Here is a 27930-nt window from a genome sequence, read left to right on the forward strand (position 1 = left end):
TCTGTAGAAAATCTCACCAGTAGGATGGATGAGGAAGAGGACAGAATATCTAAATTAGAAGATCAGGTGGCAGACCTAATGCAGTCCAACAAAGAGAAAGACAAACTTATAGAAAAGTATGAGTGGGAATTCAAGATATTCGGGACACTATGAAAAGATCCAATATAAGAATTCAGGGCATAGTAGAAGGAGAAGAACTCCACTCCAGAGGCATAGTAGGCATCTTCAACAAAATCATAGAGGAAAATTTTCCCCAAATTGGAAAAGAGGTGCCAATACAGATACAGGAAGCCTTTAGAACCCCAGCCAGACAAAACCCAGAAAGAACCTCTCCTCGCCACATTATACTCAAACTTCCAAACACACAAACCAAAGAAAAAATATTGAAAGCAGTTAGACAGAAAAATCAAGTTACCTACAAAAGCAAGCCCATCAGGATTACAGCAGATTATTCAACACAAACTTTTAAAGCCAGAAGGGCTTGGAGTGATATATTCCAAGTTCTGAAAGATAACAACTGTCAACCAAGGTTACTTTATCCTGCAAAGTTATCCATTCAAATAGATGGAGAAATAAAGACATTCCATGACAAAAGCAGGTTAAAGGAGTATTTGAAGACAAAACCAGCTCTACAGAAAATACTTGATAGAATCCTCCATGCTGAACAAAAGGAAAAGCACACATATAAGGAACCTAGAAAAAACCAGCTATACTCAAATACCAGTTAACAGAAGAGAGCACAGGTAGAACAAGTAACACACACACACACACACAAATGGCAAACATAAATACACACCTTTCAATAATATCTCTTAATATCAACGGTCTCAATGCCCCAACGAAAAGACATAGATTTGCAGACTGGGTTAAAAAGCAGGATCCTACAATTTGTTGTCTCCAAGAAACTCACCTTTCTACAAAGGATAGACATTATCTTAGGGTGAAAGGTTGGAAGACGGTGTTTCAAGCAAATGGGCCTAGAAAACAAGCAGGGGTTGCTATCCTAATATCAGACAGGGTAGACTTTAGTCCGACGTTAGTCAAGAAAGATAAGGAAGGTCACTTTATATTGATTAAGGGCACACTACAACAGGAGGACATTACAATCCTAAACATATATGCACCTAACATGGGGGCTCCCAAATTCGTCAAACAAACACTATTAGAACTAAGGTCACAGATAACACCAAACACGGTGGTGGTGGGTGACTTTAACACCCCACTCTCATCAATTGACAGGTCATCCAGGGAAAGAATAAACAGAGAGGCATCTGGACTAAATGAGGTCATAGAAGGAATGGACCTAACAGATATATACAGGACATTTCATCCAAAGGCTGCAGAATATACATTCTTTTCAGCAGCACATGGAACATTCTCTAAAATAGACCATATATTAGGACACAAAGCAAATCTTAACAAATTCAGGAAAATTGAAATAATTCCTTGCATTCTATCTGACCACAATGGAATTAAACTACAAATCAGTAGCAAGAAAGGCTATAGAGCATACACAAAATCATGGAAACTAAACAATACACTACTAAATGATGAGTGGGTCAATGAAGAAATCAAAAAGGAAATCAAAAAATTTATAGAGTCAAATGATAATGAGAACACAACATACCAAAATCTCTGGGACACAATGAAGGCAGTTCTAAGAGGTAAATTTATAGCCTTAAGTGCCTATATTAAGAAATTAGAAAGGTCGCAAGTAAACGACCTAATGCTTCGCCTTAAAGCCTTGGAAAAAGAAGAAAAAGGCAAACCAAAAAGTAGTAGACAGGAAGAAATAATAAAGATTAGGGCAGAAATTAATGAAATAGAAACAAAAAGAACAATCCAAAGAATTAATGAAACAAAGAGTTGGTTCTTTGAAAGGATAAACAAGATTGATAAACCCTTAGCAAATCTGACCAAAAGAAAGAGAGAAGAGACACAAATTAATAAAATCAGAGATGAACAAGGTAACATCACAACAGATTCCAGAGAAATTCAAAAAATTATAGGGACATACTATAAAAGCATATACTCCACAAAGTATGAAAATCTGAAAGAAATGGATGATTTCCTTGATCTATATGACCTACCTAAATTAAATCAAAATGAGATTAATCACTTAAATAGACCTATAACAAACATGGAGATCCGAGCAGTTATCAATAATCTCCCAACTAAAAAAAGCCCAGGCCCGGATGGATTCACTGCTGAATTTTACCAGACTTTTAAGGAAGAGCTAACACCATTGCTTCTTAAGCTTTTCCAGGAAATAGAAAAAGAAGGAATCCTACCAAACTCCTTCTATGAGGCCAGCATCACCCTGATACCAAAACCAGGCAAAGATAGAACAAAAAAAGAAAATTACAGACCAGTCTCCCTCATGAACATAGATGCAAAAATTCTCAACAAAATATTGGCAAACAGAATACAAGAGTATATCAAAAAGATCATTCACCCTGACCAAGTAGGCTTTATCCCAGAGATGCAGGGATGGTTCAACATACGCAAATCTATAAATGTAATACATTACATAAATGGGTTGAAGGACAAAAATCACATGATCATCTCATTAGATGCAGAGAAAGCATTTGACAAAATCCAACATCCCTTCATGATAAAAGTCCTACAGAGACTGGGAATAGAAGGAACATATCTCAATATAATAAAGGCTATTTATGACAAGCCTACAGCCAACATATTACTAAATGGGGAAAAACTGGAAGCTTTTCCACTAAAATCAGGAACAAGACAAGGGTGTCCACTGTCTCCACTTCTATTTAATATAGTTTTGGAAGTCTTAGCCATAGCAATAAGGCAAGAGACACACATAAAAGGGATACAAATTGGAAAGGAAGAAATCAAGTTATCATTATTTGCAGATGACATGATTCTATACATAAAGGACCCTAAAGACTCTACTAGCAAGCTGTTAGAGCTGATCAAAACCTACAGCAATGTAGCAGGATACAAAATAAATACACAGAAATCAGTAGCCTTCGTATATGCTAACAACAAACACACAGAGGATGAAATCAGAGAATCACTCCCATTCACAATTGCATCAAAAAAAATAAAATACCTTGGAATAAACCTAACCAAGGAAGTAAAGAATCTATACAATGAGAACTTTAAAACACTCAAGCGAGAAATTGCAGAAGACACTAGAAAGTGGAGAAACATCCCTTGTTCCTGGCTTGGAAGAATCAATATCGTGAAAATGGCAATCTTACCTAAAGCAATCTACACATTTAATGCAATCCCTATCAAAATTCCAAAGGCTTTCTTCACGGAAATAGAAAAACAATCCAAAAATTCATTTGGAATCATAAAAAACCTCGAATATCTAAAATAATACTGAGCAACAAAAAAGAGGCTGGTGGTATCACCATACCTGATTTTAACCTATACTACAGAGCCATAGTAACAAAAACAGCATGGTACTGGCACAAAAACAGACATGTAGATCAGTGGAACAGAATAGAGGACCCAGATGTAAGCCCAAGTAGCTATAGCCACCTGATATTCGATAAAAATGCCAAAAATACTCATTGGAGAAGAGACAGCCTCTTCAGCAAATGGTGTTTTGAAAACTGGATAAATATCTGCAGAAGGATGAAAATAGATTCTTCTCTCTCGCCATGCACAAGAATTAAGTCCAAATGGATTAAAGACCTTAACATCAGACCGGAAACTTTGAAACTGCTAGAGGAAAAAGTAGGGGAAACCCTTCAACATATTGGTCTTGGCAAAAACTTTCTGAATACAACCCCAATTGCTCAGGCAATAAAACCACAGATTAATCACTGGGACCTAATGAAATTACAAAGATTTTGCACCGCAAAGGACACAGTGAAAAAAGCAAAGAGGCAACCTACAGAATGGGAAAAAATCTTCGCCAGCTATATCTCTGATAGAGGATTAATATCTAAGATATACAAAGAACTCAAAAAGTTAACTAATAAGGAATCAAACAAACCAATCAAAAAATGGGCTAAGGAGCTAAATAGAGAGTTCTCAAAGGAAGAAATACGAATGGCATATAAGCACCTAAAAAAATGTTCTACGTCATTAGTCATCAGGGAAATGCAGATTAAAACTACATTGAGATTCCATCTCACTCCTGTCAGATTGGCCACCATCATGAAAACAAATGATCATAAATGTTGGCGGGGATGTGGAAAAAAAGGAACCCTTCTGCACTGCTGGTGGGAATGCAATCTGGTCCAGCCATTGTGGAAAACAGTGTGGAGGTTCCTAAAGCAGCTAGAGATTTATCTACCATATGACCCAGCTATAGCACTCCTAGGCATATATCCAAAGGACTCATCTCATTTCCTTAGAAGTACGTGCTCAACCATGTTTATTGCTGCTCAATTTATAATAGCTGGGAAATGGAACCAGCCTAGATGTCCCTCAACAGATGAGTGAATAATGAAGATGTGGTACATTTATACAATGGAGTTCTACTCAGCGGTAAAGAAAAATGAAGTTATGAAATTTGCAGAAAAATGGATGGACCTGGAAAGTATTATACTAAGTCAGGTAACCCAGGCCCAGAAAGCCAAGCGCCACATGTTCTCCCTCATATGGGGATCCTAGCTACAGATGACTGGGCTTCTGTGTGAGAATGAAAATACTTAGTAGCAGAGGCCAGTAAGTTGAAAAGGAGACATAAAGGGTGGAGAAAGGAAGGGAGGAGGATACTTAATAGGTTGATATTGTATATATGTAATTATAATGATTGTAATGGGGAGGTAATATGATTGAGAATGGAATTTCAAACGGGAAAGTGTGGGGGGTGGGGAGGGAGGGAATTACCATGGGATATATTTTATAATCATGGAAAATGTTAATAAAAATTTAAAAAAAAAATGAACAAAAGTTAACCACTCTTCCCCTTTTCTTAAAAAAAATATATATTTTAAATATTTTATTTTTATTTATTTATTAGAGAGACAATGAGGAGAAGAGGCAGGTAGAGAGAGAATGGGCGTGCCAGGGCATCCAGCCACCACAAATGAACTCCAGACGCATGGGCCCTCTTGTGCACCTGGTTTATGTGGGTCCTGGGGAATGAAACTGGGTCCTTTGGCTTTGCAGGCAAGTGCCTTAATTTCTAAGCCATCTCTCTAGCCCTAAAGAAATAATTTTGCATGTATGTGTGTGGGGGGGGTATATATGTGTGCCAGTGGAGGCCAGAGGTTGACACTGGGTGTCTTCCTCAGTTAAGACAGTGTCTTTTTTAAAAAAAAAAAATTATTTATTTGTAGTCAGAGACATAGAGAAAAGAGAGACAGAGGGAATGGGCATGCCAGGGTTTCCAGCCGCTACAAATGAACTCCAGATACATGTGCCATTTTGTGTATCTGCATTTACATGTGTACTGGGGAACTGAAGCTGGGTTGTTAGGCTTTGTAGGCAAGCTCCTTAACTGCTGAGCAACACTCTCCAGCCTGAGACAGTGTCATACTTAGTGTCTGAACTTAGAGCTCACTGACTGCATTTCACTAGCTAGCCAACAAGGCCTAGGTATCCTCCTGCCTCTGCTTCCCCAGGACTGGGATTATAGGCACATGCCACTACACTCAGCTTTTATGTGGATGGTGTGGATTAGAAATCAGGTCCTTATGCTTGTGCAACTAGCACTTGACTGACAGTTACCTCTCCAGCCATAGGACTATTTGTGTACTTATTTATTATTTTTTTTGAAACAGGATTGTACTCTGGCCCAGGCTGACCTGGACCATACTCTGTAGCCTAGACTGACCTCGAACTCGTGGCAATCTCCCTACCTCAGCCTGCTAGAATTAAAGGCACCATGTCTGGCTAGAATTATATTTAAATACTCTATATATACTAATGCATCACTATACAGTTAAACATTAGGTTTATACAAATTTTTTTTTTTTTTTTTGGTGTTTTTGAGGTAGGGTCTCACTCTGATCTAGGCTGACCTGGAATTAACTATGTAGTCTCAGGGTGGCCTTGAACTATCAATGATCCTCCTACCTCTGCCTTCCAAGTGCTGGGATGAAAGGCATGCACCATCACACCCGCTACAAATGGTAATTATTTTGCCCTCCACTGAATTTTACTAGTAAACTGTAACTTAGTTCCTCTCATAGCTCACCTCAAAAGCAGCTGGAACAGGTGGTGGCAGACTTGTTACTTTGGCAGATCTCTCTTTTTCCACAAGCAGTGCATCTTTTCGAGCCTTTATATGCCTTAAAAGATAATAGATGCCAGCAATTAATCTCTCAGCTAATATCTCAGTTGAAAACAAAAGGCAGAGACTCCTTCAAAGACCTCCAGCCTAATTCTACACTCAGTTTAGACAAAGAATAGATATGTAAGGCCATATTTACCTCCTGATAGAAGCCTATCTAAAGCAAAAAGGGTCACAGTGGGAACCAACTTAACAAGTGTCTCATGTTATTAAAATAGGCCACTGTGTAAAATGAGCACTGTAGACCAGTACAGGTTCCTTAAGGCTTACATGTAAAAAAACATTAAAAACAGGAAGCTTTCCAAGTCTATAAGCTATTATCTCATCTCCCCCCCCCCCCCCCCCCCCCCCCCCGCCCCGAGGCAGGGTCTTACTCTAGGCCAGGCTGACCTGGAGCTCACTCGGTAGTCACAGGTTGGCCTCTACCTCTGCTTACTGCATGCTGGGATTAAAGGCATTCACTGCCATGCCTGGCTCTAAGACTTTAAAAAAATTTTGATAGACAGAGGAAGATAGAAAGACAATGAGTATGGGTGTTCCGGGGCCTCCTGCCACTGTAAATGAACTCCAGAGAAATGTGTCACTTGTGCATTCGGCTTTTCGTGGGTACTGGGGAACTGAACCTGGGCCATAAGACTTCAAAAGAAGTGCCTTTAACCACAGAGCCATCTCTCCAGCCCACCAAGACTTCCATTTAGTATTTGCTTTTATATAATATCCCATGTGCCCTCTACTTCCAGCCGTGCTGGTTGAAAATATGGCAAAAAATTATTGTTACCAGGTTTTCTGTTTCATTAACATTTCCTTCTGATTTCTCTGTACTTTCAAGGCTTCTTTATGCCTCATTTCTGCTTTTCTTTTCCTTTCTGCTGCCCGCCAAGCCAGAGCATCCAAATCCGGTTCCTGAAAGTACAGATTATTTAAAACATCATGTTAAACAAGATGAACAGAAATGGCTCAATTGTGTCATTTTGTCTCATAGTAAATAGCTATTTCTCAAAGCCACATCAAGAATGTGCCATGTTAGGAGGGACAAAAGGGACAATTTAAAATTATTATAATCATTTAACTTATATACAAACATTAATGAAATATCAAACTATTTAGGACAAGGTTTAAATTACTTAACAAAATGCTAAAAACATAGTAAATGGGAAGTTCTCAAGCCAGGCAAAAATCACACAGGTGCTCTTCAAATGACTGAGATTTAGGAAAAATTGATTAAGCACAAGGCTAATGGTGAGTTATATATAATCAATTTTGAAAACCCAAATTCACTGTCCTGAATTTGTTCACAATGCTCAAGATGAACTTCTGATTCAAAAGGCTATTATATGATCTATATAGATATAAACTGGAAGACAATAATGCTAATCTCAACCTAATAGGAAGAAATACTGTGGCACAATTTATCAAGATATGACCATATTACTCCACTCATTACATTAAAATAATAATAAAAAACCCTCAAGTTGTCAATCTCAAATCCTATACATCAAAATATTTTTATAATACAAACACTCGATAAATTTAATTTACTTCGAATAGTGCTGCCTCAATCAGATAAGTCCAATAAGCTCACTCACATTTTCTTTGGCCTGTTGATGTCCAGCTCCCATACTTCTTAAACTTGCCAAATACAACTTTTCCAAGTTCTGTATTTTTTGGGTTTGTGCTTCTTCCCATTCTTCCCTTAGCTCCTCAGCTAAGCGAGTCAGCTGCCGGTTTCTCCTGTGCTTTGTGTCCTCTCTTCTCTGGGAGGCAATGCCCCTTTCTTGTTCTCGGACCTGAGAGATGAATCGTCACAGAACTAAGTGAAGGAGGCTACTTGAATTATTTTGAAAATTGATTTGGAAGTAGGAACTCAAATTTTCTTTAGTTGCACCAATCCTCCTGGATACTTACATAAAGACTATGTAAAATAGATTATCTTAATGATACAGAAAGTTTTAAGACTACTTTTAAAGCCTATTAACTTTTTAAAACTGCCCTCCTAGCCCCCCATAATGAAACTGCTGTATCCTAATTATTTATATAGAAAGGCTAAGATGGGAAATGTGATTTAACAAAGTGCACAGATCAGTGTATGGATAGGTCCAGAAGAGAACTCCATTGTTGGGGTATATCATCTCAGAATCTATACAGAATGGCATTTAAAACATGATTTAGAGTGGCCGTGACACCCATGACCTCACAGTGGCATAACAGGACAGGAAAAATGATGACATCAAAATAGAACAGACACTAATTGGAAAGAAAGAATTCAGGGGAAGGGTTACAGTAGGGAGGACAAAGGAAAATGGTGGGAAGGATTATAATCATGCTATATTGCATATATGCATGGAGGTTGTCAATAAGGTTAAAAATAAATAAAACATGATTCACCAAGACTTAATTAATATATTCTAGATTGCTAGAAATCTGTAACTTACTAATCAATTGGTTTTAGAAGCTGACAACCTTTCCAGTAAATCTTCAAAGTCTAACTTTGCTGTTTTAATCTTTACCAATTAATTACACAGCATTTAAAAATATTACAAGAACTATTTCCCAATATTTGAGTCAAAACACTATCTTCTAACTCTTCTCGAATCTACTTCCCATCAGCCTATTTTTTAGTGTCTTTTTTTTTTCCTGAGTTTTTTCCTCTCCAGGCTATTTTTTAAATATTCCAACACTAGCTAATATATAAGTAGGGCTCTTATACAACTAGATAAAGCCTTCAAAAACTTATTCTTATTTTTTGAGAGCACGAAAATATTTTTTATTTATTTGCAAGGGGAGAGAGAATATGAGAACAGGCACATGCCATGGCTTCTTGTCACTGTAAATGTACTCCAGATGCATGCACCATTTTGTGCATCTGGCTTTATGTAGGTACTAGGGAATCGAACCCAGTCTGTGAAGCTTTGCACACAAGCTCCTTTAAACACCGAGCCATCTCTCCAACCCATAAAAATATTATAAAAGAAGTTATACTTTAGGGAAAATAATTTCCCAAGAAAATAAATTAGCTAACAGCCAATAAGATATACAGATGCAGATTAAATGAAGTATCCCTTTTCTGTGGCCCTGGGAACAGGCATAAGCTTGTGGTTGAGATGAGTACAAGACAAGTAACAAACAGAACTTTGGTTTTTTAATTTTTATTAACATTTTCCATGATTATAAAAAAAAATCTCATGGTAATTCCCTCCTCCCCCCCCCCCAAAAAAATTATTCTTTATTTGCAGGGAGGGAGGGAGGAAGGGAGAAAGAATGGGTGCACCAGAGCCTCCAGCCATTGCAAATGAACTCTAGATGCATGCACCACTTTGTGCATCTGGCTTTATGGGGGTAGTAGAGAATCAAACTCAACTTATTAGGCTTTGCAGGCAAGCACCTCACCTGCTGAGCCACCTCTCCAGATAAAGCTTTTAAATGCAACATTTCATTCAGAACACTCTAATCCAAGAAGACATAAACAATTTGAGGAAGACAAAGAATTTTAAAGTTTTTTTTTTCCCCCCTGAATATATCATACCTGAAGCAATCTTAGTTTTCGTCTTCTTTCATAATCTTCCTTCAAAATCAGGGCTTCTTCATTAGGACTCAATCTCAGCTTCCCAGCATTCACAACCTTTCTTTTCATTTCTGTGTACTTCAAATATAAAGGATCTGAATTTAAAAGAACAAAGAAAACTATCTATAATGATATATGCCTTATTGAAATAGGGCAAAACAAAATAGTTTAAGACTTCATGTTAGTCATCTAACATTTAAAGAGTTATACATATGCAAGTAAAAATGTGGGTAAATAAAGTCCAACTTAATTACAAATAGTTATACATCCAATCCTTACACCACTGGTTCTCAGATGGATGACAAACAGAAGCAAAGAATGGGTCAGAACTGATGAGCAAAGTTTTCCCCACCTATAGCGGATTGTTCACAGACACTATCAGGGGACAAACTGTCTTGGTACGACTTCTTTAGTTTTTCACTAACTACAGTTTACCATTTGTAGATGTATTCTTGATAACTCAATAATGGTGGCTATGGCTTAAATTTTTTAAATATTCAGAATAAATATAATAACTTTCACATACTGTTTCAACAAGGTGATATAGGGTCACCTAATAAAAACCAGCATTTTTCAGAGAATTTTCCAACATAAGCTCAATGAGGACAAGTATAGTTGTTATCATCACCTTATTTAATCTAAGAACAGTGTCATGCACTTACCTCACAGGCAATTCAATGTACTGCACATCACATTCAATGAGATCATTCATGTAAAGTACTCTACAGGCATCATCCAGTCATCTGTATTGACTACACTATCTTTACCAGCACTCTGCTACCAAAAGGGAGTAACTGCTTGAAAATCTTTTCCAATGCACTCCACTGATTTGACACTCATAAGGCCTTGATAATGAGTTAAACTGTCAATAATTTCATTTTATATATGAAATAAAGGTTTCTTGAGTTCAAGAAATTGCCTCAAGTGGCACTAACTCGTGTCAGAGCCATGGGAAGAACCTGGTGTCCTTATTTGAAACAACTCCTAACCGCCTGATGTATGCAAAAACATGTGGAATGAGATATATTTTATTTAAGCTGTTTGTTTCTAATGGGAAACAATTATTCCTTCTAATTGCATCAAGAAGAACCCTGCTGCTCATTTGTTTACTAGTCATTCCTAACAATGCAGAGTTTAAAACTTTGTTTTTATTATTGACCAATAATGGAGATGGCAGGACTTACCGTGTGGGAATTCATACTGAGGATTGAACAGTACATGATACATGTCATACAATGTAGGCTCAAAACCAAACACTATCACTTAATTAGGAAGACAACGGGCAAGTCTGTTTTATTAACTTGTAAAAGGGGAATAAATACCGATTGCTAGGAGCTGTACTAATGATTGTGGGGCTGGATCAACATGAAACTGCCAAATACGTTATCGGTATCTGACTCACACGATGGCCAAGTTCTGTTGGTTTCTCAGATGCGACCTAACTGTGTATCCCCAGGCTGGCCTTGAACTCGAGCCAATCGTTCTGCCTCAGCCTCCAGAATGTTGGGATTACAGATGTGACCCACTAAACCGGAACCTGACGGCCATTTTTAAAAAGCTGAGCTTGTGGCACCACCATACAATTAACGGGAAGTTACAGGTGACAGACGCCTAAAGGGCTGCAACGCTCTCAATAGGACCACCGGTTTCCAACCGCGGCGACCCTCCCAGGTTGCCGGGAAGCCAGCCGCGTGGACCCCGCCGGACGGGCGGACTCCGTAGCGGGCCGGGCCGGCCTGAGCAGAGGGGCCCCGCGGACCGGAAACCCCCGGGCCTCCGTCACTCACCTGAGACAGCCTGCAGCCGACGCTCACAGGAGACCCGCGCCCGCAGCCTGGGCCCAGGGGCCTCCCAGCAGCCGTTTAGACGCCTGCGCGGCGGCCATCGCCCAGCGCTCGTCACTTCCGTCATTCAAACTGCCCGCCAATGGCGGGAGCGGACCGCGGCAAGGGCAGGCCCCGCCTGTCCCGGACCGCCGGGGAGGCCGCGCCGCCGTGAGGCCCCGCCCGCCCGCCCGCCCGCCCGGGGCCCCGCCCAGCCGGCTCGCGGGTGCGCGCGCAGCGTTGCTTAGCGGCCCTTTATTTCTCACGCCTTCGTGGCCTGTCTCGCCTTCTCCCTGGGAGGGCCGGAGAGCTGGAGTGATCTACCCCGAGCTGTGAGCTGTGAGGGGAGACTAGTCTTTTTGCTTTTGAGACAGTGTCGTTGGGAATCCCAAGCTCGTGGCGATCCTCCTGCCTCAGCTTTCCGAGTACTGGGATTACAGACGTGCACCACTCTGGCACGTGACTTTAGTCTTGGGCCTCACCGTGCAGATGTCTTTGGTTGTACATCTCTCTGTATACCTAAATTCATTGCACTTGATACCTTTCAGTGTGGCAATGAACCATCAAAGGCCTGTCACACCTAGATTATGTCATAGATTTATTGGCAATAAATGAAGTTCAATTAGGGGATAAGTACTGGCTTGTATTGAGCATGGGTTATGTGACACGTAGATTGTGCCAGGTACAGCGGAGAGAATGGTAAATGATTATGACCCTATCCTTGAATTTGGAGTCTATGAGAGTAAACATACCAGGGATCAAAACATTAGAAGGTGGACATGGGAGATGCTGACTTCAGATTTGGCTGCGTTGTGGAGAAAATGTCAGAGTAAGGCTAGAAGATGGGAAAACCTGCTGTAGGAAGTTGAAGCGCATAGCAATGAGGATGGAGAAAAATAGGTGATGCAAGAGGCAAATAGGAAGTCAGACACGGGGGCTAGTATCCTTGTAGAAAATGCTGTGAGAGGAGCACCTCTGATTGGGGGAGTTATGCTGTCAATATTTTCAATTTAGCTGTTTATGGGATATCTAGGGTCAAAAGGTTGAATTCTAGAAATATATATATATGTATATATATGCGTGTGTGTGTATGTGTATGTATGTATGTATGTGTGTGTGTGTGTGTGTGTGTATATATATATATATATATATATATATATATATATATATATATTTTTTTTTTTTTTTTTTTTTTTCCCCCTAGGTAGGGGTCACTCTAGCTCAGGTTGACCTGGAATTCACTATGTAGTCTCAGGGTGGCTTTGAACACATGGCAATCCTCCTCTGCCTCCAGTGTGCTGGGATTAAAGGCATGTGCCACCACGCCTGGCTGAATTCTAGAAATATTATGTGGGACACAAAATCAGTACCAGACAATTGCTTATGAGGGTGAGGAAGGGTGAGAATGAAGCCAGGTGTGGTGATACAGCCTGTGTGTAATCCCAGGACTCAGGAGGCAGGAAGATCACAGGTTTAGGGTTTCCTCAGCTGTTACATAGTGAGATTTTTTTGTCTCAAAAACAATGAGAATGAAATTGCTCTCACAGATTGGGCCACTAGATTGGTTGGGTAGCTGTGTGGTTTATAGCATCTCAAAGTACGCAGAAGAAGTAGATAAGTGATGAGCCAACTGTACAACTATTTAGCAGCTCCTTATGGATGAGACATGGACCATTCCTTGAGCACCAAAAGTGTGTTTGGTTCAGTTGCCTGGCAGTTAGAGCTTCTCAAATATTTGTTAGTTGAATGGACAAATTAGATGCTTTAATTCCTAACTGGCATTGTAGGTGGAGATTCCACAAGTGGAAATTCATAACTGAGAATTTGCTTGTTTTTCCAGGTAGGGTCTCACTGTAGCTCAGGCCGACCTGGAATTCACTATGTAGACTCAGGGTGGCCTGGAACTCATGGTGATCCTCCTACCTATGCCCCCCACCAAGTGCGGGGACTAAAGGCGTGTGCCACCACACCTGGCCACCTTTTCTGTTTTTAATAAGAAGCCATGAAGATTGAAGGAATCCCAGTAGACGGAGTGTGAGTGTCAGGCTCATCATCACGAGGAGTAGTTTCTAGCTATGGGGTCTTGGAGCACAGGAGTCATGCTTCATGTTTTTGTTCAGTATTGCTGCAGACTTGGAATGTCACACAGTCCATTCATTCTTTTCTGTTGGCAGTTTTTGGCTGTTAGCTGAAGGCTCCACTGGAAGCATTGACTGGAGAACCTACTTGTTCCCTCTCCTTGGGGACCAGAAATCTTATTTCCTGTTTTTTTCTGAGGGACTGTCCTAAGATAGTTTTCCCAGAGAAAGAAAATGAAATTGTAGGTCTTTTGAAGGTGAAGCTAAGAAAGGGTTAGCTTAAGTTTTGTCACCTTTTATTGGCTAAGTTTCAAAGGACCAGCCTAGATTCAAGAGAGGGTGAAACAAACTCCCTCTCTTAATGACTCTATGGCCATATTAATCTGCTACTGTGCTTAATAATACTTGACCTGCTCTCTTCCCAGGGTCACTGTGAGACTCAAAATGCAAGAATCACATGAAATCACTTTCTTCCAGAACCACCTTCTTTGGTGCAAACCCAGTGTTCTAGACCTCAGAGGTATGACCCAGACTGGACAATTACCATTATCTATCTTCCTTGTCATTGTGACTGCTCCAAGGATGAGAATGTGACCTGAATTGTGCTAATCACAGTCATTTCCAGTAATTGTTCTTACTGGACCCAGAAATGAGTATTTTCTTCTCTGGACTCTTGTTAGGATCTGAACATGGAGCCTCTCTACTGTGTAGAATACCAGTACTACTCTACTGATCAGAATGCATGAGTCTGACACACAGCAAGGAACACAGAGAATCCTGACAGTGCTCCGGCTCCTGGATCTAGCCGAAGCTGGGGTCAGCAAGACACCTACTCACTCTGTATCTCACAGGAGCCATCAGACCCTTTCTTTTACATAAGATGCTTTCAACAGGACTTTCTGTGTTTTGAAAATTCAAAAGGCTATAGGTTTATGCCTAAATTCTCATAGACATATGACATTCAAGTGTCTTGGGAGGTAAAACAGAATAATGGTTGAAAGCTTGGACCTAGAATTCAATGGCTTCGGTTTGAATTTCTCACTGACTCTGACCTTGAGCTGCTTACCAAGTATCTCCAAGTCAATTTTATCATCTCTGAGAGTTGTAGCATTTAAAATGTCATGAAGTTTAAAATTCTTAAAACCATGCTTGCCATAAAGTGTGCAATAATAAGGATTATTGTTTTTGCTTTTATTTTGATACATTTGTTTTTGGATACAGGAAGAAAAAGAAAAGCTTTCAATGTGTGTGGTGGCGGTTTAGGTTTAACTGTTAATTAGGTCTTTGTACTTAATGGGCATAGGGAAGCAGAGGCATGTTTAGCTTCTAGTGCTGTCATCCTATGGGAGTGAACATTAATGACTAATCAAGAGGAGGCATCATTCCGTGTAATATCTCCAGTCTTTAGAATGCAACCAAAACCACTTAGGGTTGGAGCAAGAATTAGCTCTAGCATCACTGAGAGCACAGTTCCTGATAGGAAAACCTCAAGGGAGGAAAGGTTTACTTTGGCTCACAGTTTCAGAGGGCTTGATGGCGGAGGAGGCGTGATGGAGCAGTTCCTACCATGACAGTAAGACTGTGAGAGGGAGTCCTTTCTTCCTTCCTTTCTTATTTTATTTTTTTGAGGTAGGATCTTGCTCTGGCTCAAGCTAATCTGGAATTCACTATGTAGTCTCAGGGTGACCACAAACTCATGGTGATCCTCCTACCTCTGCCTCCTGAGTGCTGGAATTAAAGGCATGCACCACCATACCTGGCTGTTCTTTACTTTAAAAAAAAAACATATTTTTTATTTTTATTTATTTATTTGACAAAGAAATTGGGGATGGGAGAGAGAGAAGGGGTTCACCAGGGCCTCTAGCTACTGCAAATGGACTCCAGATGCATGTGCCACCTTGTACATCTGGCTTACATAGGTCCTGGGGAATTGAACCTGGGTCCTTTGGCTTTGCAGAAAAGCACCTTAACCACTAAGTGATCCTTCCAGCCTTATTCTCTTTTTTTTCTCTGTTTTTTTTTCTCACTTTATTTTATTTTATTTTTTCTTTTCACAATTTTTATTAACATTTTCCATGATTATAAAAAATATCCCATGATAACACCCTCCCCCTCGCACTTTCCCCTTTGAAATTCCATTCTCCATCATATTACCTCCCCATCTCAATCATTCTACTTACATATATACAATACCAACCTATTAAGTACACTCCTCCCTTCCTTTCTCTTCCCTTTATATCTCCTTTTTAACGTACTGGCCTCTGCTACTAAGTATTTTCCTTCTCCAGCTTTATTCTTTACTTTTTAAAATATTTTAATTTTTAAAAGTTTTTAATTAAGCCGGGCGTGGTGGCACACACCTTTAATCCCAGCACTTGGGAGGCAAAGGTAGGAGGATTGCCGTGAGTTTGAGGCCACCCTGAGACACCAATAGTGAATTCCAGGTCAGCCTGGGCTAGAGTGAGACCCTACCTCAAAAAACCAAAAAAAAAAAAAAAAAAAAAGTTTTTAATTTTTTTTGGTTTTTCGAGGTAGGGTCTCACTCTACCCCAGGCTGAACTGAAATTCACTATGTAGGCTCAGAGTAGCCTTAAACTCACAGTGATCCTCCTACTTCTGCCTCCTGAGTGCTGGGATTAAGGCATGCATCACCATGCCTGGCTTTTAAAAATATTTTTTATTTTTATTTTTTTGTTTATTTAACAAAGAAGGAGGGAGAGAGAAAGAATGAATGGGCATGCTGGGGACTCCAGCCACTGCAAATGAACTCCAGACTATGTGCCCCCTTGTGCATCTGGCTAACATGGGTCCTGGGGAATCAAACCAGGGCCCTTTGGCTTTGCAGGCAAACGCCTTAACTGCTAAGCCATCCCTCCAGCCCCTTATTTTTTACTTTCTGATGGATATAAAGCAGACAGGGTGCAACGAGAAGGAGTCATGGATACTACACACTCAAGGACCCACTACCAGTGACTTCCATCTGCACATCTTCCCCAATAGCACTACCATCTGGAGACCAAGCAGTCAAGTCATGAGGCTATGGGAGGTATAATATTCAAACCAGAGAAGAACAATTTGAGATATTTCTCTGTTGGAAATACTTGTACTTTTCTGAGTTCTCTTTAAACTTTACCCACATCCAGGATAAGGCATGTTTACATTTAAGCTTGGGGGTGGGGGGGGTGGAAAGAAGGCCTCAAAATTCTCACGATAAAATCCAAAAGAATGCCAAGTATGAGGCTGGAGGGATGGCTTAGTGGTTAAAGCATTTGCCTGCAAAACCAAAGGACCCAGGTTCTATTCCCCAGGACCCACGTTAGCCAGATGCACAAGGGGGCACATGCATCTGGAGTTCATTTGCAGTGGCTGGAAGCCCTGGCGGGCCCATTTCTCTCTCTCTCTTCCCCTCCCTCTTTCTCTATAAAATAGATAAAAATAAAATATTTAACAAAAAAGAATGTTGGGCTGGAGAGATGGCTTAGCGCTTGAGTGCTTGTCTGTGAAGCTAAAGGACCCTGGTTCAAGGCTCGATTCCCCAGGTCCCACATAAGCCAGATGCACAAGAGGGCACATGCATCTGGAGTTCGTTTGCAGTGGCTGGAGGCCCTGGTGCAGCCATTCTCTCTATCTGCCTTTATCTCTTTCTGTCTGTCGCTCTCAAATAAATAAATAAAAATAAAACAAAAAAAATTATGAAGAAAAAGAATGTCAAGTATGATGATAACACTCTGGTATCCCAGCACTCAGGAGGCAGAGACAGTAGGATGGTCACAAATTCGAGGCTAGCATAGCCAGAGCTAGCTCTTGAGCAGCCGGGGCTATGTAGTAAGACACTGTCACAAACTAACAAATCTAAAGGAAGAAGAATGTCTGCAAGAATAGAAGTAATCAAAAAGTTTCCCATCTGATCATCTGCCAACAGGTTTCCTTCTCCCTGGCATGAGCCCCACAGCGTAGTGGTGACAGTGTCCTATTAGGGGTGAGGTTAAGAGTGTGGGAGAGAAAAGATGGGCGGAGACTCTTAAAAACTAAGAGCTTTTTTTTTGCTTTTTCAAGGTAGAGTCTCACTCTAGCTCAGGCTGAACTGGAATTCACTCTGTAGTTTCAGGGTGGCCTCGAACTCACGGCAATCCTCCTACCTCTGCCTCCCGAGTACTGGTGTTAAAGGCGTGTGCCACCACGCCCAGTTTAAGAGCATTATTTTTTTAGAAGTGTGCATCAGGGGTTGCATTAAAGGATTGAGCCATTTCCTTGGAGTAAGAAATGAAATGTCTTTGGAAGCTTTCTTGACAAATGGATTATATGATAGTTATGAAAATTATTGATATTTACTAAGCTGTAACTATACAGGCTATACATTACAAGCTTAAAAGACAAAAAGTCTACATAAAAGGAGAAAAGTGATTTGCAATGCAAAAAACTTACAGAGCAGTCAAAGGGGCTGGGTAGAGTCAGGACTAGTCTTATAGCTGGTATTAGAAGATGTAGGTGGAACAACTGCAATACCAGCTGTAAACCCTCTGCAGCTCAGGCTCTATCTAGAAAATGAGAATAAAGATGCCTTGTCTTAAAAAGCTGGGCAAGGTGGCACACACGTTTAATCCCAGCACTCGGGAGGCAGAGGTAGGAGGATTGCCGTGAGTTCGAGGCCACCTTGAGACTATAGAGTGAATTCCAGGTTAGCCTGGGCTAGAGGAGGCAGAGAGGGAGAATGGGTGTACCATGGCCTCTGGCCACTGCAAACAAATCCCAGATGCATATGCCACCTTGTGCATCTGGCTACATGGGAACTGGGGGAATTGAACCTGGGTCCTTTGTCTTTGCTGGCAAGCACCTTGACCACTGAGCCATCTCTCCAACCCATGATTACATTTTAGAAACAAATTGTAAGTATCAGATACAAATATTGTAAACATCTTACATAGAAGTGTATAAATAGTTATAAAAGAACATGGTAAGGCCAGACATGGTGGTGCATGCCTTTAATCCCAGCACTTGAGAGGCAGAGGTAGGAAGATTGCTGTGAGTTTGAGGCCACCCTGAGACTCCATAGTGAATTCCAGTTCAGCCTGGGCTAGAGTGAGACCCTATCTCGAAGAACATGCTATGATTTGGCTACTAGACTTAGGACAGGTAACTTTCATGGTGCACTTCTTTGGTATCGCCACTTGATCCAACACAGGAACTATTTTCTGAGTGTTCTTTTCATCCAAAATCAGGTGTGGTGCCACATGTATAATCACTTGGGGGGCAGAGGCAAAAGCATCACAAGACCAGTCTGGACTACTCAGATCTCAAGCAACAAACCAAAACAAAACAACAACAGTAAACCCAAATAACACCATCCGAGATCTCCATTTCATTTGCAAACCTAACAGGAATCTGCACACATTATATTTATATACTTGCTACTCAAAGTGTGGTCCCAGGACCAGTAACATCAGGTTCACCTGGACGCTTGTTGGAAATGGAGACTCTCAGGCCCTACTCTGATCTGCTGTGTCAGAACCTATAATTTACTTATATACTTGATATTTAATTTTTTTTAAATTTCTTTTATGTTCATTTTAATTTATTTATTTGAGAGTGACAGAGAGAGAAAGAGGCAGATAGAGAGAAAGAGAGATAGAGGGAGAGAGTAGGCACGCCAGGGCTTCCAGCCACTGCAAACGAACTCCAGACGCTTGTGCCCCCTTTTGCATCTGGCTAAAGTGGGTCCTGGAGAATGGAGCCTTGAACTGAGGTCCTTAGGCTTCACAGACAAGCGCTTAACCGCTAAGCCATCTCTCCAGCCCTTGATATTTAATTTTTTATTGAGTTGAGACTTTGTATGAGTACAAGTGTTGGTACCATTATTTCCTTCCTCCTTGCCTCCACTCCATCTAGGATCCCTCTTAATGGGATTGCTGGTATTCACCATGGAGCTGTGGGTTATGAGTTGTGAGAACAGCAGTCAGTCATTATTGTTGTGTGTGTGGGGGGGCGGGGTTGCCTCTGGATATTCCCTCTCACCCTGTGACTCTTACATTCTTTCTGGCCCCTTTCCACAAAATTCCCTGAGCCTTGGTGGGTCTGTTAACTGTTTTAAGGGCTCGGTATGGGAACCTAGGGCCCATGCATACCAGACAAGCACTCTACCACTGAACTGTATTCCCAGCCCCTCAGAATGAATCTATGTATCTATTATCTCTATCTAATCATCATCTATCTATCTACTATCTATCTATCTATCTATGTATTATCTATCATCTGTCTGTTTTGTTTATTTACTTAGAGAGAGAATGTGTGAGTGTGAATATGGGCACACCATGACCTCCTGCCACTGCAAACAAACTCCAACACATGTGCCATTTTATGTATCTGGCTTTATGTGTGTACTTGGGAATCAAACCCAGGCTTTTAGTCTTTGCAAGAATTAGGGCCTTCAACTGCTGAGCCCCAAGAAATTATACATACATACATACATACATACATACATACATATATATATATATATATCTGAATAATATTTTTTGTTTTATTTATTTATTTATTTATTTATTTATTTATTTATTTGAGAGCGACAGACAGAGAGAAAGAGGGAGAGGAGAGAAAGAGAGAGAAAGGGAGAGAGAGAATGGGTGCGCCAGGGCTTTCAGCCACTGCGAACAAACTCCAGACACATGCGTATCCTTGTGCATCTGGCTAACGTGGGTCCTGGGGAATTGAGCCTCAAACTGGGGTCCTTAGGTTTCACAGGCAAGTGCTTAACAGCTAAGCCATCTCTCCAGCCCTAGAAACTATATTTTTAAATAGGTTTGCCGGCAGTTTCTGCACACATTAACATTTGAGAAGCACTGATAAACACAAAGCCTCATGGAAAGTCAATGAGCTGTGTGCTCTACTACATATTTTTGAATCAGTAGATGAAATGGTGGCGCTCTGTTTCTTCTTTTTTCTTTTATTTTTTTGAGGTAGTGTCTCACTGTAGCCTTGGCTGACCTGGAATTCACTCTGTATTCTCAAGGTGGCATTGAATTCATGGTGATTCTCCTACCTCTGCCTCCTGAGTGCTGGGATTAAAGGCATGTATCACCACACCAGGTTGTAACACTTTATTTCTTTTCTTTCCTTCCTTTCTTTTTTTTTTTTCTTTTTTCTTTTTCTTTTTTTTTTTTTTGGTTTTTCGAGGTAGGGTCTCACTGTAGCCCAGGCTGACTTGGAACTCACTATGTAGTCTCAGGGTGGTCTCGAAGTCACAGCGATCCCCTTACCTCTGCCTCCCGAGTGCTGGGATTAAAGGTGTGCGCCACCACTCCCGGCTTCTTTTCTTTTTAAAAATATTTTATTTATGTATTTGAGACAGAGAGAGACAGAGACAGAGAGAGAGGGAGAGAGAGAAAGAGAGAGGGAGAGGAAGAGAGAAAGAGAGAGAGAGAGAGACAGAGAGAGAGAGAGAGAGGGAAAAAATAGGCAGATAGAGAATAGGTGCACCAGGGCCTCCAGCCACTACAAATGAACTCCAGAGGCATGTGCTACCTTGTGCTTCTGGCTTATGTGGGTCCTGGAGAATCGAGTCTAGGTCCTTTGGCTTTGCAGGCAAGTGCCTTAACCATCTCTCCAGCCTAACACTCTATTTCTTAACCACAGTCTTTGTTCTGTCATTAGATTATGGTAAACTCCTCAGTACCAGTCTCCTGTATCCAGATTTCCCTCCGGGGTTCAGCATGACTTGCTGCTGTGCAAAGTTGTTCTTTCAGGAAACCTCCCACCTCCCAGACCTCACTGAGTTCATCTGGTTTTCTTTAGACATCTTAGCATTTCTGCCATGAGCCTTTTTGACTTTGCTTTCTCATGAAGTCTTTGAATCTTATTTCTACCCACAACATTATTTCACTTCTTGTACACTTTAAAGTTGCTTGAGCAGCTTTATTAGGGCTACTGAGCAGAAACTTATACCACAATTGTGGAGGCTGTCTGTTGGCAGGGCCACGTTTCCTCTGAAGTTGGTAGGGGAAGATCTGTCCTATACTTCCTGGCTCCTGGTAGCTCTTGACTTTACTGATGCCTCTGCCTTCAGCTTCACATGATGTTCTCTCTGAATGAGCAGATTTTTCCAAGCTCTCCTGTGTGTGTGTGTGTGTGTGTGTGTGTGTGTGTGTGTGTGTGCATGCATATGTGGAAGTCAAAGAACAATCTTGGATGCCAGTTCTCACCTTCTGCCTTGTTTGAGACAGGTTCTCTTATTAACCACTGCATTTGCCAGACTAGCTTGCCCACAATCTTCTGGAACATTCTGTTTCCCTCTCCTACCTTGCCAAAGGCATGCTGACATTAACATGCAGCTTTTCATGTGGCTTCTTAGGATCTGAACTCAGGTACTCATTCATGCTTATGCAGCAAGCACTTAATCTGCTGAGCCATCTCCCCAGCCCAAGTTTCTCCCTTTAATAAGGCTGCCATCTGTGCTGGATTTAAGTGTTGTCCTGCTCCAGTATGATCTGGGCCAATTACACTGTATATGAACAAGGTCACATTTCAAGGTACAAGGGTTTGGGATTTTTATATATCAACCCTTGGTCTTAATAATTCAACCCATCATAGTTCTCTTGAAGCATGTGAAAAAACTACCTATTTGCCTCAGAACTTCACAGTGTGAAATCATAAAAGTGTAGCCATGCAAAGTCTGTGGGATTCTTGGCTCCCTATTGGTTTAGGATCAGTGTGGTGTGACTCCAGCTACTATGCTCTTCTTCTTAGCATATCTGCTGTGTGCCAAGTCAAGTACGTGTTAACAGGTAACTGGATAAAAGTGTATTTTCTGGGCTGGAGAGATGACTTAGCAGTTAAGGTGCTTGCCTGTGATGCCTAAGATCCCATGTTCAAATCTCTGGATCCCATGTTAGCCAATGCACAAAGGTGAGGCAAGTGCAAGGTCGCATGCACACTAGGTTGCACAACTGTCTAGAGTTCAATTGCAGTGACTGAGGCCCCGGTGCACCAATTCTCTCTCTCTCTTGAAAATAAGTGTTTTCTTTCATTTTCACAAATATAAAATCTCTTTCAAGGCTGATATCTTCAACATTCTAATATATATGCTTCTATTGAGCCCTGAAGTTGCCCAGTGTTATATGGCTCAAATGACAGAATGGGACACTTCTAACAAATTGTTTCCCATTCCTCTCTGCCCACTCCATCCTTTTCTTCTCCACTGGTCACAGACAGTGAATAATTGCTGACAACTTAAATGAATATTTCTCTTTGTTCTCTGGAAGGAAACCACCATATTGATTTTACAGGGCTAGGAAGAGTGTGGTATTTGAACCATAGATAGCCCTCAACAGATAGTTGATGAGCAAATGATAGTATGTATATACCCATAAATGTAAGACTGTTCTTATATTATAATGTGACCTAACTTCAGAATAATTTTGGGCTTCAATACTTTGGCCAATAGGGCATTTTCTCTCCCCAATGTGTTGGATGTGATAAACATTGGTTATACAATGTGTCCCTGGTGTCTTATCTTGACTTGTTCCTGAGTGGCACTGATGACCATATTTTTAAGGTGTGTCATGGTGAATAGTCTGGCCACTGTTTTTACCATGGGCTGCCAGCATAGAACCTCCTTCCTGGAGCTTTGGGGAATCCCATTCTATTTCTCAAATTGTCTCTGTGTGTTTCACACTTGGGGTCTTATTCGCCTTTTTCTTTTCCTTTTCTTTATTTTTTATTAACAACTTTCATAAATGTAAACAATATTCTGTGGTAATTCCTTCCCTCCCTCCCACTTTCCCCTTTGAAACTCCATTCTCCATCATATCCCCTCCACCTCTCAATCAGTCTCTCTTATTTTGATGTCATCATCTTTTCCTCCTATTATGATGGTGTAATGTAGGTAGTGTCAGGCACTGTGAGGTCATGATTATACAGGCCATTTTGTGTCTGGAGGAGCACGTTATAAGGAGCCTTACCCTTCCTTTGGCTCTTACATTCTTTCCACCCCCTCTTCTACAATGGACCCTGAGCTTTGGAAGGTGTGATAGAAATATTTCCATGCAGAACACTCCTCTGTCACTTCTCAGCACCATGGTGCCTTCTGAGTCATCCCAAGGTGACTGCCATCTGAAAAGAGAAGGTTCTCTAACCAAAAGTGAGAGTAGCATTAATATATGGGTGTGAATATTAAGAGAAGTGCTTACTGGGCAGTTTGGTATGCATAGTATATACATTTAGCCAGACAGCAGCAGACATTACTTCACCTTTTCTTTAGATGAAGCAATTATCCTCTTTCTTTGAGTTTTTTTTTTTTTCTTTTTCCAGGTAGGGTTTCACTCTAGTCTAGGCTGAGCTTGAATTCATTCTATATTCTCAGGGTGGCCTCAAACTCATGGTGATCCTCCAACCTCTGCCTCCCGAGGGCTGGAATTAAAGGCCTTGCGCCACCACACCTGGCTTAAGTTGATATTTTTTGAGACAGTCTCATGTAGCCCAGGCTGGTCTCAAACTCACTCTGTAGCTGAGCTGGTCTTGATGATCCTCTTATGTCCTGGGGTAACAGGTGTGTGAGTTGAATCTCTTCTGAGGTTCAAGAATCCATGTTTCCATTACCTTCTATGTTTCCTCCCATTTTGCCTCTAAGGCTTCACTATTGGGGTTCTACTTTTGGAATTCCTCCAAATCCTCTGGTAGGGATCTAGTCATCCTGTGCCCTTGTTTTTACTAAAGAGCCAAGGATATCCTAACCTGCCCAGATTGTCACTGAGCCACCAGGCCCATGCCAGAAGACAAGTGTTCCTTTTCAGGACACTCCCTTTTTTATCTCTCAACACTAGTCACAACACACTATTCTCAGGAATTCCCAAGATGACAGAACAAACAAACAAGAAAAATTGCATGGCCTCTGGTTCTCAAGCTCTGTACCAAGAGCTGAATGAGCACCTTCAAGCTTATTCTACAGATGACAAACTCATGCTTAGAGTTAGCTTGGTATGATATGCCTTGTCTCTAGTGAATGTGGCATTTCATCCCTGGCTCCTTGTCCATCCCTGTGCCCCTCTCCCCAGCCTCCAGTCTAACGCTCCTGGTGTCAGCATGCATGGTTGAGCAAGTATCTCTAAGGTAGTGAGACGAGTCCTTAGGATATATGCCTAGAAGTGGTATAGCTGGGTCATATGGTAGATCTGCTTTTAGCCTTCTCAGGAACCTCCACATATTACCACAATGGCTGGACCAGATTGCATTCCCACCAACAGTATAAAGGATTCCCCCTTTTCCTCATCTTTGTCAGCATTTATTGTCACTTGTTTTTATGATCGTAGCCATTCTGACAGGAGTCAGATAGAATCTCAAAGTAGTTTTGATTTGCATTTCCCTGACGGAAGAGTCACCTTTTGGACTAGTATTTTTTATTAGGTTCTAGTATGTTTACATCCTCATATGTTTTACTTCTTATTTTTTAAATATTTTATTGATTTATTTATTTGAGAGAGAAAGTGATGAGAGAGAGAGAGAGAGGGAGAGGGAGAGGCGGAGGGAGAGAATGGGTGCGCCAGGTCCTCTAATCACTGCAAATGAACTCCAGATGCATGTGTCACCTTGTGCATCTGGCTTATGGGTACTGGGGAATCAAACCTGGGTCCTTGGGCTTTACAAGCAAGTGCTTTAACTGCTAAGCCATCTCTCCAGTCCTACTTTTTTGTTTGTTTTTTGTTTTTTGTTTTTTGTTTTTTGAGGTAGGGTCTCTAGTCCAGGCTGACCTGGAATTCACTGTGTAGTCTCAGGCTGGCCTCAAACTCATGGCGATCTTCCTACCTCTGCCTGCTGAGTGCTGGGTTTAAAGGTGTGTGCCACCACACCTGGCTCAGTCCTACTTTTAACTTAAAAAAATTTGTAGTGTGATATGGTATGTGTCTATATGTGCATGTATGTACATGTATGTGCCCACGTGGTGTTTTATGCACTCACCTGTGGTGGAATGCACTTGCCTATAGTGGCCAGAGTTGAATGCTGGTATCCTGCTCAGTCACTCTTCTGCCAGTTCTTTTTTTTTGTTCATTTATTTATTTGAGAATGACAGACACAGAGAGAAAGGGAGATAGAGATAGAGATAGAGATAGAGATAGAGATAGAGATAGATAGAGAGAGAGAGAGAGAGAGAGAGAGAGAGAGAGAGAATGGGTGTGCCAGGGCTTCCAGCCACTACAAACGAACTCCAGTCGTGTGCACCCCCTTGTGCATCTGGCTAATGTAGGTCCTGGGGAATTAAGCCTTGAACCAGGATCCTTAGGCTTCATAGGCAAGCACTTAGCCGCTAGCCACCTCTCCAGCCCATCTTCTGCCAGTTCTTGCTGGAGTCTCTGCTGGTTTTTTTTTTTTTTTTTTTTTTTTTTTTTTGTAACAAGCTCCACCAAGTCTTAGGTCTGCTCTCATACTGGAACAAGGTTTTGGATGTCACCTGGTCATGCTCAGCTGTTTATTTGTGTCCTGGGTCTCAAACTTGGTTTCTCAGGCCTCTTCAGGTCCTCAGTGTTTGCACAGAAAATGCTCTTAACTGCTTGGGCCATTTTTTCCAGCCCAGTTTTACTTTTTAAGGTGTTATTTCTAGACAGATAGTTGTAACTTTTGAGGAAGGAGCTGGCATGCATACCTTTTGCTCTTCAAGCACTGGAATATCCAGGGTCCCTGGGTAGTTGACTTCCTATGGACTTTCCTGACGCTTCTCCCACTGTGAAGGTAATCTAGTCTTATTCTTCAGGCTAGCATAATTTAAGCTCAAGGATTCACAGACTACTTTTCCTTATGCGTATTTACACGAATATGCTAAGCTTTGAAACTGGTAAGTGAGCCATGTTCCAGTTATAGTTACTGGCCTGCCTTTATGTATGTAGTAGTGAAGGAGGACAGGAGAATGGTAGCTTTTTAAGGCAATTTTAGGGATTGAGGCTCAAAGAAAACCGTGAGATGCCACCCCACATGACATCTTGCCCTGAGACAGGAACAAAACTCAACAAAAATGAAGCTAATTCGGCCAGGCATGGTGGCGCACGCCTTTAATCCCAGCTCTCGGGAGGCAGAGGTAGGAGGATTGCTGTAAATTCAAGGCCACCCTGAGACTACATAGTGAATTCCAGGTCAGCCTGGGCTAGATAGAGTGAGACTACCTAGGGGGGAAGAAATGAAGCTAGTCGGATAGAGACCTACAGCACCCCCTACTGCCCACAGTCTAAAGCACTGCCTGGATGGGCTGCCCCAAATGGGCTGACCTTCAGGTTCATCCTCAGATTTACTAGCCAATCAGGTCTTCCCCTTACAAACCTGAATCTGATGCTGTAAAGACTGTGGCCTTCCAGCCCCTCCCTCTCTTCTTTTCTGGCCTGACCCTGGTGTGTGTGTGGGGGGTCTCTCCAGCTGTTATGGACAGCCATGAATCTGGCCTCTACTCCCAGTGTTACATTGTTTCTTGATCTAAACTTTTCCGCTTGCTTCTGCTTTATAGTCTGGGGTAACTTCTCAGTTTAATTACATGTATCCTTTTTCTCCAGTCTCCGAATCTGTCACATGGGTTCTTGCAGCAACTCAACACTTGCGACCCATGTCCTTACTCGAAATTTGGGGTCACCATGACTGTAACCCTTTTCGTCACTCATTCCTCCTCTGAATTTCTTGGTCTCTGCTTTGATAGTTTCCGTCTTCAGGAAAGCACATTGTGGATGCCATGTTTGCTCTCTCTGAGTCTCTCTATACTTTCCTTCTTTAGGAAAGCACATGACAGATGCCCTGTGGGTTCTTTCTGAGACTCTACATATACATCTAAGTTCTACTTTTCATGTGCTTACAACTCTGGTCCAGTCCTTTTCTAAAGACCTCAATTTATTTTCAATGACCCTTATTAACGATACAGTGTTTCCACATGAGAGCGTGTTTCCTACTTCCCACATGTTTAGCCTCTCTTCCTAGACCCCAGTCTCCTTTAAATAAATGCCAGTATTTGTGATTTCCCTCTAAATAAATTTAATAATTCATAATTTATTATTTATAAATACTTATTAATTCTTTGTCAAAGAAGAGGCAGAATGCAAAATATGGGGTTCATAAATTCTGGGGGACCGTTTCTGAACCCCCAAATCCTGCTCAGTAGTGGCTGTAATAACAGTAAGCAGCAAGACCAGGACTTTATTGGCATTCCTGAAAATTAAAATATTTGCCACTAGATGGCAGAATAGCCAAACTTTGGAATGTTTGCAGGCATTTGAAAAGTGG

General features: G+C 41.3%; 1 protein-coding gene across 7 annotated transcripts in view; it reads right to left on the reverse strand.

The window, feature by feature from the left end:
* Cep295 (centrosomal protein 295) overlaps positions 1–11653 on the reverse strand; it is a 55819-nt gene extending 44166 nt beyond the window's left edge. For all 7 annotated transcript variants that reach the window (XM_045146174.1, XM_045146176.1, XM_045146170.1 and 4 more), the window contains exons 1-5: positions 11576–11653; positions 9750–9883; positions 7813–8013; positions 7005–7129; positions 6131–6224 (exon numbers count right to left, since the gene is read on the reverse strand). In XM_045146174.1, the coding sequence (XP_045002109.1) occupies positions 6131–6224; positions 7005–7129; positions 7813–8013; positions 9750–9857 (528 nt within the window). In that variant the 5' untranslated portion in view covers positions 9858–9883; positions 11576–11653. The remainder of the gene's footprint in view (positions 1–6130; positions 6225–7004; positions 7130–7812; positions 8014–9749; positions 9884–11575) is intronic.
* Positions 11654–27930: the final 16277 nt, after the last annotated feature.

The sequence above is a fragment of the Jaculus jaculus genome, chromosome 3 (genome assembly GCF_020740685.1).
Source record: "Jaculus jaculus isolate mJacJac1 chromosome 3, mJacJac1.mat.Y.cur, whole genome shotgun sequence".
Classification (NCBI taxonomy): domain Eukaryota; kingdom Metazoa; phylum Chordata; class Mammalia; order Rodentia; family Dipodidae; genus Jaculus; species Jaculus jaculus.